This window comes from Eutrema salsugineum, unplaced genomic scaffold (assembly GCF_000478725.1).
Source record: "Eutrema salsugineum unplaced genomic scaffold, Eutsalg1_0 scaffold_13, whole genome shotgun sequence".
Taxonomy (NCBI): Eukaryota; Viridiplantae; Streptophyta; class Magnoliopsida; order Brassicales; family Brassicaceae; genus Eutrema; species Eutrema salsugineum.
In genome coordinates, this window is record NW_006256885.1 from 4,761,580 (window position 1) to 4,780,897 (window position 19,318).

At 34.7% G+C, this 19,318-nt stretch overlaps 4 protein-coding genes across 4 annotated transcripts; 3 read left to right on the plus strand and 1 right to left on the minus strand.

Annotated features, from left to right (window-relative positions):
• The first annotated feature begins 6,152 nt into the window (after positions 1–6,152).
• On the plus strand, positions 6,153–7,453 carry LOC18024133 (protein BIG GRAIN 1-like A). The gene has a single exon (XM_006407079.2). The coding sequence runs from the start codon at positions 6,220–6,222 to the stop codon at positions 7,321–7,323; it is 1,104 nt and encodes a 367-aa protein (XP_006407142.1). The 5' UTR covers positions 6,153–6,219; the 3' UTR covers positions 7,324–7,453.
• Positions 7,454–12,262: 4,809 nt separating this feature from the next.
• LOC18024134 (ubiquitin-like protein ATG12B) lies at positions 12,263–13,270 on the plus strand. The gene is made up of 4 exons (XM_006407081.2): positions 12,263–12,366; positions 12,482–12,540; positions 12,850–12,912; positions 13,049–13,270. Exons 1-4 carry the CDS (start codon positions 12,309–12,311, stop codon positions 13,106–13,108), a joined length of 240 nt encoding a protein of 79 aa, XP_006407144.1. The 5' UTR covers positions 12,263–12,308; the 3' UTR covers positions 13,109–13,270.
• Positions 13,271–13,623: 353 nt separating this feature from the next.
• Positions 13,624–15,344, plus strand: LOC112088972 (leucine-rich repeat extensin-like protein 3). The gene has a single exon (XM_024159587.1). The coding sequence runs from the start codon at positions 14,196–14,198 to the stop codon at positions 14,874–14,876; it is 681 nt and encodes a 226-aa protein (XP_024015355.1). The 5' UTR covers positions 13,624–14,195; the 3' UTR covers positions 14,877–15,344.
• A 1,409-nt stretch (positions 15,345–16,753) lies between these two features.
• Positions 16,754–19,021, minus strand: LOC18024135 (growth-regulating factor 5). Its single transcript, XM_006407082.2, has 4 exons — positions 18,632–19,021; positions 17,797–18,316; positions 17,209–17,672; positions 16,754–17,122 (listed from the first exon to the last, which is right to left on the minus strand). The coding sequence occupies exons 1-4, from the start codon at positions 18,828–18,830 to the stop codon at positions 17,115–17,117; spliced, it is 1,191 nt and encodes a 396-aa protein (XP_006407145.1). The 5' UTR covers positions 18,831–19,021; the 3' UTR covers positions 16,754–17,114.
• Between the last annotated feature and the right edge of the window lie 297 nt (positions 19,022–19,318).

A 19,318-nucleotide genomic window follows, 5' to 3' on the forward strand; every position in this document is an offset into this window, starting at 1 on the left:
AATACAAAGAAAAAGTCATTTCACAGAAAAACGACTTATAAGTCGCTTAATCTATTCTGCAAGATTTTTTCCACAATTCCGCCATTCCGCAAAGTTACAAATCAAAGCCATAGTCTTATATTAGTAGTCTTGTTTAAAAAGGACTTGAATGAAAGTTATATGGTTGCTTTGCAGTTGCACTAAGCTTGTGAGCACACGAGTTGGAGACAATATATATGTGTGTGCGGAGTATATTCAGAATTGTCAGGTTTCCCGAGGTCCCGGAGCTTCTTCGATATTCATAGATTTGAAAGTATCCGTCTTATCCTGACGATGTGAGCTGTTTGGTAGCGACATGTCTCGGTCCGTTTATATCATCAGTCTAGATCAAAAACTAGTTTTTGTTTACATAGTGTCTGTCAAGTCACAGAACCCTACAGTGCATGTGATAGTGTTTAAGTGTGCCTGTGATCATTGAAACATATTGTTGCTTGCTGCAAGTGTTTCCCATTGTCAAAGTTCTACAAGTATTGAAAAGAATTAAGAGTTTTGTTTAGTTGTTGAATATATGTTCCTTCTTTGTGTCTTTTCTCACCATTTTTTTCATATATATATACCTTAGTGATTTAATGGTAGAGAATCATTAGTTGTTGAGCTCGACCTAACTTTCCTCTAGCCTTTAGAATATAAAACAGATATTCTTAATCAGAGAACTTGTTGAAGCTAAGCCCATAGGTTTTGATTAGCTCCTTGATTACTTTTGTTTTTTTAGGTGTCATTGCACACTATGTCATCATCATCATAACAACAGAATCTAATTGATCGTTTTGTTGACATATTTACAGAACTAAATACTTAGTCTGGGAATGTGGGTCTAAATCAAAGGGGTAACTTCTTTACTTTGAGAGCCTAATTTGAACGGATGGGCCGAAGCTTCGTTATCTCCTATAAGTCCTACAGTACTGAGAAATGATTACTCTCTATCAATTTTTTTTTTTTTTTGGGTTCAACACTTACTCTCTATCAATTTCTTGAACTCCATTAATTGTAGGTAAATAGTACTCTTTTTGTTTTATTTTGACCAGTTTATGGTTAGTTAAAATGTGGTCTTCATTGTTCAGTTCTTTCAATATTATTAATTAATACTAGCTACCACACAAAAGCAAAGATTTGGTTTGAGATTCGCCGAAACTTTTGTTAGAGCCGGAAATTTTAATAAGATTCTATCAAAAATGAAACTTTACTAAAATGGTTTTTAGGAGAACTAGAGGAGAGGCTTAGGTTTCATCAGTTAGAAAATCCGCATGTAAGAAGGAGAATATGAGCAAATTTGGCCCTCTTGAACCTGTTCTCATAAAAAACTATAAGAAATTAAGGAGAACTGACCCAAAAAAAAAAATTCTAACAAGTCAAAAGGTCCCATAATTGGCTTCGGGCAAACTCCTACCACTTTGGTTATTTAAAGGCTTATTTGCTGAATTTTTAAAAAAAATATTCTCCCAACAAATCATCTAAATTTTGCTGAGACGTAGCTGTTGTCAAGTTAGAAATTGTTTTTTCCCCTTTTTGTAAAAAAAAATGAAATTTTTTTATTTTCTAGAATAAAAAGGTTGGAAACGTTGTTTGTAATTGTCAACATGACATATCAAAATCACAGATAGTGGAGTGATTTATAGACACATACACCAACATATATCAAACATGTATGGTAAGTATTTTTTCTCTCTCTCTCTCTCTTTTTGAGGAAAATATTAATGTCAAAACGTTTCTCTTGAAGAGTTGAACCGTGTGTGCTCTCTAGCTATTTGATTTAAAAGGAATCTGCTTTTGCTATTGCATGCACCAACTCAAATTATGATGTGATCGGAATCTTTTGTCTTTCTTTTGTCTATCATATCCACACATGCGTGGAATCCTTTGGTACTGTTGTTTTTTATATGAATTGGTTTTTTCTAATCAGTCTCTCGCTCTTTTTTTTATAGATTATATGGAATGCGTTATATGAAAAGAAAAATTACATCAAATAAAGCAAAAAGGATGATAAAATTTTTAAATATAGCTAAGAGGCTGTTGTGGCACATGGAATAGATCTTCTATATGTTTTAAAAATATCTGAACTATACACATATTTTCTCATGAAAACAAATTTATGATAAGGTTTTCGATATTTCATGTGTAAACCAAATGGATTGTAACAAAAATTTGGTACGAAGGATGGTTTCAGTCAGAGAAGAGCTCTACGAGTGTGACGTATCGCGGATTCAAAGCGACGATCATTCATAAACTGATAAACAACATGCGTCTGCTGTGTGCATTTATTAAACCCGAAACGAACAAAAAAAGGGTCGAATTCCTTCTCTTTTTTTTTCGTAGTTGATTTCTAGTTTACAATATATAGGCTCGATTCATCCTATGTTAATTTATTAGTTTCTTCATAAAAATTACATGTTTATTTTATCAAAAATAAAATTTATAAATTATATAATTTATGGAACTGTAATCCATCCCACGGGACTAATTTTGCAAATGAGCACCATTTACTTTTTCAACATGCGTTCTTCTCTCTCGCATATCCAATTAGATTACTGGAAACATACATATATCTGAAAACCAAAGTTACGCCCAGGGATATTTACGTTATATAACTCAGATAACTTAGATCTATATTCTATCTTATATAATTAAGTCCACCACACACACACAAAAAGTCCACTACACAAAAAACAGAGAGCAGTATAACTACGCGCGTACGCATGCTTATGTATCATTGGCATCATTTTAATATTGTCTTTTAAAAGGATTTTTCTCTTAAAAATCACAATTAAAAATTATTTTATGAGATAACTAAAAAAGATTTTGCGGCTCAAAAGTCACTATTTATATTTATATGATCAAAAAGTGCTTTCCGTTAGCTAACCGTATAAGAAGTAATTAGCTTTACATAGACTAATTAAACTAATTAATTTTCTACATTCCTAAAAAACACATCACATCTTAATATTATTATTTTTTCTTAAAATTGTTTATTTAAGGCAAAGACTTATAACTTATAACCATTGTTTTTAGTAATCGATCGAATCTTACACTTGGTGAAATATTTGCTCCAGTTGTTAGCGCCGAAGGTATTTTTAAATGACTGTTGTATGATATCGAAATTGATTGCTATAATATACCCTTCTTAAATCTATTCAATAACGCTCAAAATAGGCAAATCGTTAGGCAGTAATTAGGGGTTGGATAAGTAAGCTTAATATAACTCTTTAGTTAAAATAGACAACGTAATAAATTTTTTAAAAAGAGGATTACAGTCAATGATTCAAAGTTAAATCAAGCTGTAAAAGTAAAAGATCATTTTGTAACGTTTAAAGAAATAAAGGATCCTTATGGGGAAACCGGAAAAGCCAAGGTAAATATTTTTAACATAAATGTAACACATCATATGATATTAAAAAAAATTGTTTAAATGAACGATATGTTATTTTTAGTTAATTATAACTCTTATAAATAAATACGGTAATCGATATTAGTATAAGTTTATAACAGTGTTGGGTCACTTCTACATGGTAAAAGTAAGTGACGTTTACAGTAATTCGTCATAATTAAAAATCGTCTCTACTTGCTAATAAAGCCTGATTTTGTTAATCAGATGGTGATCTTGTCTTAATCCCGCTGTCTTTGTCTAATCATTTCCATTAAACTGTTGGCTTCCTTCTGTTTTGCCCCTGCTTCATAGCAATTTCGTGGCAAAATTAATGTCTGTCTTTTGTGAAAATAATATTAATCAACTTAACATGTTTTATTTTATTTAGTTAAAGACCTTAGATATCATTAATTAGCACAAATTAATATCACATGAAACTTAAACGGTTCGGTCTTATAACTAAAATGTAATTTAACAAGCTAGGGGTTTCCAATAACTGCAAAGCAAACTCAATTATCAATTAAAGTGGGCTGCAAAATCATGGTTGGTAATGACAAATGCTGGTTGGGTGTTAGGTTCATAAGTGATGGAGTCTCTTTAGCCGCATTGCTTGACTGTTCCTTCATCCTCAAAAAGTCCTTTAATTTCTTTTAATACAATTCACAACACACAACATTGCTTCTGATTTCTAAAGCTAAGCCTATATAGTTTTCGTAGGGTTTTCCATAATCTCCATCGCTTTCTTTTTCTTAACTCCTATTTCCTTTCTTCTATTTTTTTACTATATTCCCACGAGTTTATGTTGTATATTCTATATTCTATTATACGTTTAGATTCCTGGGTCAATTTTTTCTTTTTTTTTCGATTCACTGAACATTTAATAAATTTATTTTATTATCTGATCGATGTGTGTATATGTATTCAACTTTTGAGAATGAGGTATGGGTTTTGTGTTTGTAGCTAGAGTTTAAAAGTTTTTTCTAAGTTTGTTGGAAACTCTGTTTACAGTTTTTTTTTAAAGCAAAATCAAGTTCATATAATCTTGGGATAACTTATATCTCGCCCGAATCATTCTGAATTGCTTTGCTTTTTGCTCTCAACATGACTTTTAGTCCCACTTTGTATTACCACCTTAAACCAAAATAGAGACACATAGTCATAGGTTAAACTTGATTTTCAAGGGTGTCTCCTTTCTACTTCCCATCACGAGCTTACGAAAGCACCAAATCTTTGCTCATCATCACCTAAGCACTCTATAATCAACCAAACCACGAGAGATTGTCTTTTAAAGTTGGAGATCGTCTCTCAAAGCCTCTTCCCTGATTAAACTAGAGATCTCTCCTAACCCTTTCTTTTCGTTTTAGAGTTTCTCAAACCTTTTAACTTTTAATATGTCAAATTAAAATGTTTTCTTGAACTCAGGAAAACAATATATGATGGTTTTAATTTACTTACAACAAATAGTCTTCTGTCTGAAAATCTCCACAAGTGTTTATTAATCATATATAATGATGTGCAATGACCAATAAACAATAAAAATATTTTTTGAATAAATTTAGAACGATGTAGTTTGGCAGCATACTACTTAATTAGAAAATATAAGTTCACAAAAAAGAAAAGAAAAAGTGTATGGACCCAAGTATCAATATTGGGTTTGCTGTAATAAATCACAGATTTGTGTTATAGTACTTAAAAAATACATATAAAATGAAAAACAAATGAGACTTATTATGATGAGGAAGGAACAACTTTAATCTTTTACTTTATAAGTAGGGAACACATAAGTGAATCTTTGGGTCGTGTCATGTGAATAAAGGCTAGTTGCTCTGTAACCCAGCAGTGATATCCCATGCATAGTTTGTTTATGTTCAAGAAAAATTATTAAACTAACCATTTTGATTCATGAGGAAGAAACTACATATTTTAAAATTTAGAAGACCTTACTGTTTTTAAAAAAAAAAAAAAAATAGAAAAGCCATAATACTGTCACCATGGTAACGTAAAAATAGCTAAAGATAACAATCGAGAGAGTATTGTTTTTCGTTTAAAGACTTTAGATACTGTCTTGAAAACACCGTTAATAATTTGTAGTCTAAGTTGTATTTACGTTTATTACTCACGTTGACAATGCATGTGAAAATTCATTGAATAGACATTTGAGGTATGTTTAATTTTTGTCTTTCTAATTTTATTTAGATGATTAATGAATGATATACAATGTCTCATGATTTCAGGATATACACTGGAAATACTGTTATATACATGCTCTACGACTACACGTAAAACGATCTAGTTCGTACGTAAAACTGATTAGTCCATTCTACTGTGAACGTTTGAAAGTTAATACTCCTTCTGTTCCATTATAGTTGATTTTCTAGGTTTTTTTTTGTTTCATAATATTTAATTTCCTATATCTAATTAATGCAAATTTCTTCTTTAACTTGAATGAATCATTAATTGCTTTACAAAACTTGTTACTCTTTTTCCTTGTTCATTTTTTTTCTTAGCAACGTATATTTTTTTTTAAACGACCTTTACCATTAATGTGCTATTATATAAAATACAGACTAAAATGTAAAAATAGAGGTGGTAAATAATAATAAAATACAAAAAAAAAAAAAAGATGATTGGTTATTGTAGACAGAGGCAGAGTCCAGAAGCTGTCGAGAAAGACACGTGGCAATGATTACCAGTTGTGTCTGCCTCCATCTCCTCTTTTAAAACACACTCCTCTCTTCTTCCTCTCACTCTCTCTCTCTCTCTCTTTCATCCTCTCCATTATTCTTCCTTGAGAGAAATCCAATATTTCCTCTCATCTCATGGAGAGTAGTAATTGGGAAAATCCAATTTCATCAACATCAAGAAGAAATCACTGTCGTAACCCTTCCTTCTCCTCCACTCTCCTCGACCAAATCTACCGCTCCATCGACGACGATTATTCCCCTCCCGTCGAATCCACTATGATGATTACTACTAAGAAGATTCATCATCATCAACACCGTCACGCGTACCAAGATCATCCACCGGAAAAACTCGTCTTTCACCGCCGTTCTATCGCCGCCGATTTCGAGAGATCATCCACAAGGAAGACCAACAACACCGACTCCGTTTTCCTTCCATACTCCAATAACAACTCCGCCTGCTCCTCCGACTCCACCGGCGGATTCTCCTCTTCCGAATCCGTCTCCTCTCCGCCGCCGACTACTCGTCAACCGAAACCCATTCGAACAACATCCGTCGAGAGATTCGACCAGAAACCTAACACTAGTAAACAAGAACTCGGCGGTTTCTTGAGAACCAAGTCAAAGGCCTTGAAAATCTACACAGATTTGAAAAAAGTCAAACATCCGATCTCTCCCGGCGGACGACTCGCCGCTTTCCTCAACTCCCTCTTCACCAACGCCGCTAGTAGTAACCCTAGGAAGCCCAAGAAAACTTCGGAGCCGGCGGTTTCCTCCTCCTCAACGACCTGCTCCTCCGCGTCTTCTTTCTCCAGGTCTTGCCTGAGCAAAACGCCGTCGTCTAGCGGGAAATCGAAAAGGTCCGTACGGTTCTGTCCGGTGAATGTGATCCTCGACGAAGATTCTTCCTCCATCCACCACATCCCTTACGGTTACAACAACGAACGCCACGTCATGGAGGAGGAGAATCGCCGTGTTATCGAAGCGGCCAAGGATCTTATCAGAACTTACCAGAAGATGAAGAACAAGGATCACTTGGCCATGCACGCAGATGATGTCACCAACGTTGACGACGTCGAAGAGGACGATGATGACGCGGCGAGTTACGCGAGCTCCGATCTGTTCGAGTTGGAGAATCTTTCTGCGATTGGGATCGAGAGGTATCAAGAAGAGTTGCCGGTCTACGAGACCACTCGTCTTGATAATACGAATCGACCCATTTCTACTGCTTTACTTGTATAATTATTATCATTAGTTGTTATATTAAGTGGTTGGTGGGTGATTAGTTTTAGATAATTTAATACGGTCTTTTTTTTCCTTCCTCTTGAGGCTATTATTATTATGTTTTACCGTTTTCTAAAACGGTTTTTTTTTTTTCGCTCTTTCTTAAATTCTTCTATGCATGTTAAGTAACTTGTGTATAAAACTATCTGTGTTGATATCAATGATCATCATCCTAAACTTGGTTTATTTTGGTCCTAACTAAGCAGCTTAATTAGCTATCTAATTTACTGTGAGGTTTTACAATAATCTTTAATGCGAGGAGTCAAAAATCTGACAAAAGTAGAAAGAAAAAAAAAATGAAAAGGGAAACCAAGGTTTATGTCACCAATTAGAACAGCAAAGAGTCGTTGCCTTTTCTTCGTCTCTTCCTCTGTTATTTGTTCTCTCTTTTCTTTTCTTTTTTTTTTGTAAAATTTAAATTAGAACAAGAGGTTTGAGTAGAAACAAAAAACGAAATTAATTAACTAAAAGTAAAAGATTTGGTTTGATGCTACTAATAATGATCAATAAGATGGGCGTAAAAAAAAAGGTGAAAGAGACTTGGTCTCAAATGTCATGGACAATAGTATCCAATATTCAATTTTTTATCGAGTACCTTTTTATTGTTTAAATTTGATTGGATTAGCTTGTCTTGCTCTAATTAAGCATGGCTTAAGATTATGATGTTGGATTCTGCATTATACGTCTTGAATATCAATTCATCGATGATTAAACCACAAGATGATTATGAACATAGTTTTCTTCCATATATATCGAGTATACACAATTGTGTAATATATATAGATGGAAAAATAAAATTTTATGATATGTTGTTTGAACATGGTTGGTCTACTCTTTCTTGATAATGTAACGCGAAATCGACATGCAAATATAGATTTTAGAACAGTAAAAGTTTCAATTCAAAACACTATTTTCAAATAACGAATCTTGTATTATTAATATTTTACGTACGTTGTTTTTTTTTTTTTTTGTCAGCTTGACAACCTTCGATTTGACTGCGTTTATGGAACGAGAAAGAATCCACACATCTAACGACTAACGTCTTATTAATATATTCATATTTCGGGCATTAGTTTGCATACGCTTACACTATTAACATAGTTAAAATGACTCTGCAAAAAAAAGCATGACAAAACGAATCTGGTACAAAACTAACAAGATTGGACCACCGAATCATAGCATTATGATAAGCTATTAAAGCTAACACAAATATGCTAATTACTGTAGCTTCAAATTTTCTGTATTTAGTAAAGTATAAAACAATCATATTATTGCCTAAACAAAACCTAAAAAAGGCTAATATGGCTAGGTGGTATTGTGGTCAAAAGTTACATAGCCAAGAAAAAAAATCCGATACAAAGAAAAGATCACATACATTAGTACGGACCCATTTTCTCACTTATATTATCTTTTCGTTTTTTATTAAATCACTTTAATAAAACGGTTGTTTTCTTATCAATAGCTTGCAATTCCCGCATAATCGACAATCAATCCTTTACTAGCTTCGATTAGAAAAAAAGTTAAGAAACAACTATATATCGAATAGTACATGAGAAGGGATTTGATTGATAAAAAAAGAAATTACTTCGTAATAGATATATATGTAAGTTTATTCGAGTAAATAAAAGAGTGTACAGAGAATCAAAGATATTCGGCTTTAATTAATTTGAATTGATCGAACACTCTTATTAATGAAAATGTTAGGTAGTAAGTGTATAAAGGGATACTTACGTCGGTAAGTATAACATATGTGGATTTGTCCCCTCTTCGTGGTGGGTGAAGTGGGGGAGTTGTGAAAAGTGAAAATATAATCATGAGAGTAACGTGCTGATTTAGCCAATTAGTTTCCAAAGTTTGACTCCAACAATGAAATCTAACCAATTAAACAAAGTACTGTAATTACTTTTCTCTATAAACTAAAATGGCGGTAAAGACGAATTAGACAAAAACAAGAATCGTTCATTTTCGGACATAATTGAAAGCATTAGCTTATATAGACTGAAAATCAAATTTTATTTTAGTGTCGATTTCGTTTCAATAATTAGAGTACCAATACAAAGAAATTAATACACGAGTGTATAGGTGTTGAACGAAGAAGTTTCGTCGTGATCAGACAAATCAATAAAAGCACTTGGACAGCTAGCTATATATATCATACATATACCATAAATTGATATGAGTGTTATAAAGATAAAAGAATAATTTTAAGGGGCATACAATGTCCAATATCAACCATGCACAACTCGTCATTCGCATGCACTAACAGCTATTTCTATATATTAATTCTAGCTAGGGCTTACTACATTTCAAATCACACACTCACACTACTCAATCCACCATATGTATATTTAATTCGATAGCAACTCACTCTCTGTTCGTTCGTGAGTGTGCACGGACGTGTACATGTCGTCGTAAAACGGTACATGGTGCAATGGTGGTGGGACACTCTCAACTTTGTATTAATCATCTTATGTGTGTAAGTATGAATCTATTGGTTATGATAATTAATAATTTTGCGTTAAATTCGACATTAAGCATATAAATACTAAATGCTGATTTATTAAATTCGACATTAAGCGTATAAAACCAATCGGAACAAAAGCAGTGGCGGAGCCACATTGTTGAAGACAGGGGCGAATGACCCTAATAATTTTTAAAAATTAGTGTAATTTATTAGAGTCTAATATGAATGCCTCCACTCCTAACATCATATATATATATATATATATATATTTACTTCCAATAAAAAAATTTTTGATTTCGCCACTGGATAAAAGAACACTAGACATGAAGAAACGCCTGTAAAATTAACAACTACTAACATAATACAATTGATTTTTTTTTTTCTGATTGATAAGGAGAGGAGCGAAAACGAACCTAGATGTAGATCTATATAAAAACAGAAAAATATGCGCATAAATTACATAACTCCCTCAAAAAGGCTAAAAATTATAAAAAAAGATTATGTTAATTCACCTGAGAAAATTGGGTAAATTATAACGTTTGGGGGAAATAAAGAGCGCTGGACCAATGAAGAGGACACGTGGCGGGCAATTACAGAGAGAAAATTTGGACCGAAAACGAGTGGGTATAAATCTAGCCCGCACGTGACGGGTGGCCGCTTAAGTCAAGTGTCTGTAACTCTCTCTCACACGTGCGCACGTGTTAAACTCGGTTAATTTTTTCTGATCCCTATAAAAATCTTCCACTCCACATCAGATGTGGACCACACTGGAATAGCAAAAAGTAGCAAACACTGTACGCCTTTTATTTTATTTTTAAAAGTTACGATGCCAACAAAAATGATTTTTTTTAACACCATTGTAAATAAGAAATAAATATTCATTCTTTTTCATGTTTTGGCATGCTTTTTTTTTGTTTTAAAAAATGGCGGAAGTAGATTGAAATTGCTTTTTAGTATCAATTCATACACATATTGGTTTTAGAGTAAACATATTTTTTTCTTCTCTGTTAATAACATCTATAAGAAACAGAAGGAATACTTGTTAAAGCATAAATAACCCATACATCTCCATCGTAAATTAGAATTTTGGAGCAAAAAAAAAAACATTGTTAATTTAATCAAATGAGCTATCCGCGTTGCGTTTGTAATATAGGTATGGTGTGAATTTTTCTTACAATTTAGTTAGAGGCATATGTGACTCTTTTTCCAACTGCGACGATTTAATGAGAACGAGCACAATCGCATGGATGGAGACCAAGAAAATGACTGTAGAGAAGATCAACGTATTACTATTGCCTCTGGATTTGTCATAAACCTACCTAACTTCAAATCATTCATTTCCAGTGCCCAGGCACGATGCACAAGATTGTCTTCTTTCCATTTATGGACCATCCCTATAATCATAATTAATAGACATTACTTTATACGGATAACGATTTATCTATCTCAAATGGGTCGATGTCATCGTCTTGTTTTCTATATATGTCTAGTCTCTCTCACCATGTGAATATCTAAATGAGATATAAGACCATATAGTTTATATATAAGTTTTTGTTTGTTTAACCAGCAGATAACATATATATATAATAGGAATATATGATGTTTATTCATTGATCTTAAATAAGATTGATCTAAGACGTTTTTCTATTTAATTAAGTTTTAAATTGATCTCGAAGTTAAATATCCTACCATTTTGATTTCCACAGGACCACATCCTACTATTTATATTCTGCTCCACCAAATTCTTTATTGTGATAATATATTTGTGTCAATGGAACCTCGTTTCTAAATTTTTATTTTAAATTTTTTTTTTTGGCAAAAAAAGAGTATATAATTCAAATAGAATTACTAATAAAATATGGGAGAGCCAAGACAAACTATGGACAACATTCAGAATTTCAGATACAACATGAAAAAGACAGTCAACTGTTTCTGATTGAAATAGATCTTTCATGTTATTTAGAATTTGAAATAAATAGTGTTTTGAGTAATATTTTCACCTATGGGTGAGAGATGTTGACTTTCTTGTCCATGACTCTTAATCAAGCTACATCGTGTATAATCCTTAGTTTGATAGGGCAATAGTAAGTTTTTTACGTTTTAACTTGACTTACTTTGCATGTGCCAAAATGATTGAAAACTAACTATGGTTTTTTATATTATCTAGACAAGATGTCATCTATGCTATGCTACGACTCTCTTATAGTAGATGAATAACGAATTCTGCAAAACTGCATTCGCGCACGCAAACATATAGTCCTTGGTGTTTTTGTTAAATTTAATTTTTAGTTTTTGTTTTGCTAAACTTTTTACCCAAACGGGATAAAATATGGACTTCAAACAAAGTTGGGCTTTTATATTAAAAAGTTTTAAGCCCAATATGATCTGCATTAATTAATTTTGCAAAAAAGGAAAACGCAGTAAGGCTTGTCGTTTTACCAAAATTATCTCCTTCCCTGTCTAGCAAAATCTGCCGACGATGGCGACCGAATCTCCGAGCTCCTTTCGAAAAAGTGAGCCATTGATTCGCAGACGAGGTTTTTCCATTAGAATCGCTTATATTATTTGATTACTCGGTTGTATACCTTGCTATGTTAGGGATCCGATTTGATCGTATCTTCTTTTTTTTCATTCTTCTTATTTTCGTCGCAGTTGTTGTTCATCTAAGAGCTACCGGAGGTGCTCCAATACTGAAACAATCTAAATTCAAGGTAGCTTCCTTCCTTGGCGATTTACCAAATTTTAATCTGAGTTGAAACTAGGGCTCTTACACTAGACTTTTGTGGTTTGATAGGAATATTAACCGTCTCCGGATTGAGTAGGCAACAATCATATCTTTGATGCGTCATTAGCTTTGTGATAGGTTTTTGATCTTTCTTGTTGAGATGTTTCTTTGATATGGTTGAATTTGTTTCTCTGCATTCTGTGTCTTCAGATGTCTCATTGGTGATCATTAATCACTTTTCTGTTTATCATTTGAAACATTGAATCTTTTCACTGATATATCTCTTCACTGTAAGTTTGTCTATGTAAACAGCGCTTTCTCGCCTAACCCCGATGAATCAGTAATTGATCTATACAATGTAAGTACCTCCTTTGCCAATGGCTTTCTCTGCACTTCTTCTCTTTGCACTGCTTTTCTGGAAGACAACGTTTTATGTTTATTAGCCTGATATCAACATTGCTTAAGGTTGTGCTGGTTTTGTTTGGTAATTGCAGAACTTTGGGATTGATGGTAAACTCGTGGTCAACTATGCTTGTTCCATGGCATGGGGATAAAACCAACGATTTTCACCATTATCAAGCTCGGAGTATCATCAAGTTGCATGTCTAATTTTGGATCTTCTATAGATTATATAAAGCTGCTACATTCTTTCCTAGGAGTATTGAATTGTAGATGACACTTGTTGTACATTCATAGGAATGCCTCTTCATCTTTTTCACCTGATTACATGACAAACATGATCGATATGCAACAATTTTTGTGTGATTTTTTTTTTTTTATACATAATCTAAGCTTGGGTATGTTCAAGTCAAATCTTCTCTGGAAATAAACCATGGCTGCTAAAAAACAAACAATTCAGGAGGAATGGAACTAATGGGTTGTAATCATTGGTTATGTGGGCTTAGTTAGGCCCAATAACTGTGTATGAGGGTCAAAAGGAGATTATGATGATGATGAATGATGATGGTGGAATGATGCCACGATTGACATTGGATCCGGAGTTTCAACAACGGAACAAACAGCAAAACTATTTCTCAAAAAAACAAGAAACTACATAGGAAGGTTTTCGTTTTTCTTTATCCCTTGAAGAAGGAGAGAAAAAAAAAAGTGAGTTATTACAGCTCGTAAAATCGAAATCTATATCTACATTTCCCCCAAATTTCTCCTTAATCTCTCCCCCCAGATTTAGCCCTAAACCGTTACTTCTCTCTCCCTCTCTCTCTCTCTGCATTTTCCCGGAAAATTTTACCCTCTGTCAAGTTTTTCCTTGTATGGTCAATGTTCTTAATCGACCTATATTCTCTTCGTCTCTCTGAAAATTCTCTGACCCCTCCGAATTCGATTCGTCAATTTGGGGGCAATTAGAAACCGGAACAACAATTACCTCCTAGTTGCTTCCTTCCTCAGATTCGGGATTCCTTAGATTCTTGCTTCTTCTCGACTCCATCTGTTTTCTCTTCTCCAAGGTTTTTGGGGTCGAGGAGGAACGGAGACAATTTTCCCTCGATTTCTCTCCTGATCAATCGTCGTTGACCAGATCTTTTCTATCTATCAATCTCGTTTGCTCCACCATGCGGTGACGGCGGAAGAAAAACCGCTAGGTTTCATTTGGATCGAGCTACCTCGTCAATCTGGTGATAAATGGGTTTTTTGAATTTCGTTTTCAGATATTCAACCTTGAATGTTTTACTTCTCGTCATCATTCTCAGCATCCATGGCTTCCTCCTTGTCCAATCACAAGATCAACCTCAAACTCAGTCACCTCCTCCTCCTCCGCCGTCGCCACCTCTCGAGAATATCTCGCCGCCGCCGCCGCCTCCGTTATTTGTCGTGTTGCAGTCTCCGCCAACTCCCGTCGAATCAGGCAATACGCCACCGATTCCACAGCTAAATACGCCTCCTCCTCCTCCACCCACTCCTCAGGTCAATACGCCTCCTCCGCCTCAAGCCAGCGTTGACATTATTGCTCCTCCTACTTCTCCGCCGCCACCGTCACCATCACCTCCGCCTCCTCCTCCTCCTACTTCTTCTCCACCTCCACCACCGCCGCCGATTCCGAAATCCCCTCCCCCTCCCCCTCCGCCGCGTGCGCTAGCTTCTCCTCCACAATCGAATAGAAACCAACCACGGCGGCTACGACCGCCATCTCCGCCTCCTCCTCCTCCGCCGCGGATCTTCAAGCAGTCGGAGAAAAGTGGATTAAATACAGGGAAAACGGTGGGTCTGGTATTTGCTGTGTTTGCAGCAATGTTGCAGATTTGCGTCGTTGCCTTCTTGGTTTTCAAGAGAAAGCAGCTTTTGAGGATGACACACGCTTACTGATTTGGAGAGAAACTTATTGAATTTTCATCACTTTTGGGAACGAAGAAAAAGCATCACTAAAAAGGGATTCACAACTGATTAAGATTTGCATTGATGTTTTCCTCTCATCGGATCAAGAAGACTTGATCAAGACTTTTCCCTCTGTAAATTGGTAAATTGACAATTCCCTTTTTTTCCTTTCTTTGTATTCATCTTTCCGTCTGATTTTTTTTGTTGTTCTTTTTAAGGTCGTGTAGTTTTTTTCCTTTACATGCCTAACGATGCTAACTAGAGTGAACAGAGAGGTCGAAAAAAAAACAGAGAAGGGGTCAAAGTCATGTAAAATTGTTTTAGGGATTCTGTGAGATGTTCCAAAAAAAAAAAAACGATATCTAATTTCATTTGTGAGTTCGCAAATGTGTTGTTCTTTGAATATCCTCTGAAATAATTCAGGGTTTGTACACCATTCCCCTGTTTATGCATATTCGTGCTATATTTCGGTTTGTTTGTGTGATATTGTAGTGAGAATCAAGGCAGAGTATGATAGGGAAGATCAAGTTTCTAGCTCCATGTTTTGGTTTTCTTAGACAACAGATTCTTTGTCAATTCTTTCAGGTATGATTTTGATGTTTGAGACACTTTTAGTTTTAGATAGGAACCGCTTAGATTGTAACTCTTAGCTCTTGGAATCAGAAAATGCCAAGTCTTGCGTGTTTGATTAGCTCTTGAAATCAGAAAATGCCAAGTCTTTCGTGTTTGATTAGCTGTTGGAATTAGAAAATGCTGAAGTATTTCGTGTTTGATAGTTCTTAGAATCAGAAAATGTTGAATCTTTTGTGTTTTATCTGTAAACTCTTCGTTATTTAAATCTGTTATTCTGCATCTTCTTATGTTATGTTGCAAAAGTCCACATTCGATGAAAGTTTCGTATGATGGTGGTAATTACTAACCGGCCTCTGGTTTGGTTAGAACTGGTGGTATTGCGTATTTGAAGAGCTGGAGATTACACCGTTACCGATCATCAGTAATTAATATGGTTTAGAAAATAATTCTGGTGTTCTGAAACTATCATAACGTGGTTCGTTTTACGCGAAAACCCGGTCTGGTTAAGATATTTTCACGTTGTTCAAGAATGCTTTGCCCTTTGTTGATCTTGTTTCCTCCTATGAAAGTGTTTAAGACGCGTTTTTGCTTGGTATGAACAAATATGAGCTGGTTTTGATCTGGACCAGATTCCGCTAATAGAATCTTCGTTGGCAACATGCTTTTTAAAATTCTCAGCATACCTATATTAATTAATGTGAAATATAATATAATGTTGGTAATGATTCCAAGTAATCATACGCACGTAAAAGATGTTTATCTGTATATACTTAATAGATCAAAAGTCATGATGTTGGTCTTTTTAACTTCTCCCTCGTTCCTTATACTAAAGAAGCACATGCATGGATCCAGGAAGCACACACCAAAAGTTGTATATGATTGTTTGTTTTTGTTATAAACGACAAAATCTATCATGCTTTTAGCTTAAGTAAAGTATATTTAATTGGTTACAATTATGTTAGGCTCTGCAGATCATTCTCTCGTTTTATAAATGCGTGGTTAATCGACGATTTGAGTCAATAAAAGTCATATGACCTGCTGATAATCTCAATATATAAAGTCATTGAAGACAATGATTGGTTGCTTGTGTTTGTACTTTTAAAGTTTGGCATTTGAAGTGTATAAAAGTCACCGCCGATAATCTTACATTTGAACAAATTTCAAATTTGGCTATGCCTTTCTTTTATATTATAACAATGGAATCGCAACTAAAAACAGGCCTTGGAAAATAAAAAAACTAGATTAATATGTTAAATAGATCCATATGTAGGAAGCTATATAGATGCTTGCATCCTAAGAAAGAAACCAATATACATATGTAGCATTAGCCCCTCACAAAAGTCACGTTTCCTTTTGTTGCTTTCAGCTACAGTAAAATAAAAACGATATCTTGGAAGAAAATAGTAGCCGGAGAAAGCAAGAGAAACACACACAGATATATATGTCGGATCACTTTTCTTGATGGACCTAACAAACACACACACATAGAGAGAGATAGAGAGAGAGAGAGAGAGATACATAAATGTAAAGATATAGGTCTCTGCAAACAGTGTCTTGTCTCAATGTTCCACGGAAATAGATGTGAAATGTGACCCTTCAACATTTCGAACTTGTGTGTGCTGGTGCAGATCCATCATTGATGCTATCTGGCCTTAATTAGCTACCTGAGAAATTTTATTTTAAATTAAAATTTAAAACTAGCAATAATATTAAGAGAAGAGAACTGTTTATCATCTATTAGCATATTTACCAGTGTCGAGTCTTGAGTGGGAAGAAAGGTCAAGCCAAGAATCTGAACTGTTCTTGTTCTGCGCCCAGTCCTCACCAAAGAAATGATGAAGAGACTTCTTCGATTCCGATGAATCTTTCTCCTCCTCTTCTTGATTTTGATGATCTTGTCTCGATGTGTTTGCGAAGACAGTACTTCTTGTGGGTTTGTTGAACATGTCGGCGCCCAAAACGAAACACTGTTGTTGTTGTTGTTGCTGTTGTCGATGATCATCATGATAATGATGATGTTGAGATGATGACGACGATGAGTATGTGTGATGATGATCAACCTTATGATCAGTGCTACAGTGGTACGGATCATTCATCACTGTTGCTAACGGTTGTTGGTGATGATGGTATGGAGAATCTTGATAGCTTCTAGAAGCTTCTGGAAAAAATGTTCTCTCCCCAACTCCAACTCTCTCTCCAATCCCTTGCAAATATCTGAAATCACAGTTAAAAGAGAATTCCTCAGACAAATTAAAGATCATGCCTTTTTCATTTTATTTTTCAAGAATTAATCTAAACATGAAACAAGGGAATTAAATTAGAAGATAAGACAGAGAACCTGAAGTCTTTGGGGTCAGTTGCAGAGGCTAAGACATTGAACTGAGAAGTAGAAGTGTTTTGATGAAGTGACAAAGCAGAAGCATGATGAAGAGTTTGCTGCTGTTGTTGTTTAGGTGAAGAAGAAGGGTAAGGATAATCAAGAGAATGGTTGTTGAAGTAACCTCTAGTGTTACTACTACCAACGCCGAACCTATTGCTGTTACTGTAAGCATCCATTGAAGGAGACGAAGAAGAAGCAGAATAAGTAGAGGAAGTAGAAGAAGAAGAAGACAAGGTGGGGCTTGGGTTGTTGTTGTTGGGGAAAGAGAGAGACGGTGATTTTAAAGGAGCAGTTGTCTGGTTCTGATCAAGAGATTTTCTGGCACGGTTTCTTCCTCTGTGCATGTGTTTTTCACAGTACTTGGAATCTGGGTAAGCTTCTCTTGAGCATCTCCATTTCTTACCATCTGTTCTTCTGCATCTTCCCGGTTCTGGATCTGGTTTTCTCCCAAATCCCATCTGGTAACATCCCCATCCAACTACACACATTTAAATAAGCAAAAAAAAAAAAAAACCCTAAGGTTAATCATGATGTTTTCTGTGTAAAGCGGTCCATGATTAATTAAGACCTTGAGTAGAGTTATCCAAAATCATCAGAAGGTATTGTGGACTCTGAGTTTGTGAAAGTGGAGACTTAAGACAAGAACCCAAAACACTCTAAAATACATAAAGCTGCAAACTTTAGAGGCATGAGAATCAACAAAAGATTGAAACTTTAATGCAAGAAAGAGAAACAAAAACAAACTGGAAATCAACAAAGTAGAAACTATAATAATTTTAAGTTTAAGGCTTACGGGATTGGTGAGGGAGGAGTCTAGAGACCAAGGAAGAGTCCAAGCTTCTTCTAATGGAGAAGATGAGCTCAGGTGGGACAGGAACACCAGAGACCATGTACTTGTAAATTAGGGCTTGATGCTCCAGTTCTTTCCATTGTGTTGGTGTGAATGGAGGCCTCTCTATTGATCTCTCACTACTTCCACTTAAGCTCATCATCTTTCTTCTTCTTCTCTAGCTTTCCTCAAATGGTTATGTAGCAAAATCAGAAGAGTATAAAAACAAGAACTTTCTTGATAGATTCAGAGATTAGCTAGGGTTCCTGAGTTTCGGACAGAAACAGACAAAGAAGACCACTTTCTCTGTCACTTTTTCCCTCTGGTTTGATCTCTCTCCCTCTCTCTCTCTAAGCATATATTCCTCAGATGCAATTTGCATGAACACTAGCTAGCTTCTTCCTCTTCACGAGGCCATTCCCTCTTTTATATATATACTTTATTTTTTGTATTTTGGGAATATAAAGTTATTACAGAACGGAGATTACTGTTCATTTCGTCACACTCTCTTATGACTATATTAAATATAAAAAAATAATGTGTTTTAAGGGAATATTAGTCAAAACGAATACATGATTTATAAAAAAAAGAGTTCTTTCACAAAAAATAATAAAAAAATAAGAAAAAGATAGATAAGTTATGTCAAAAAAA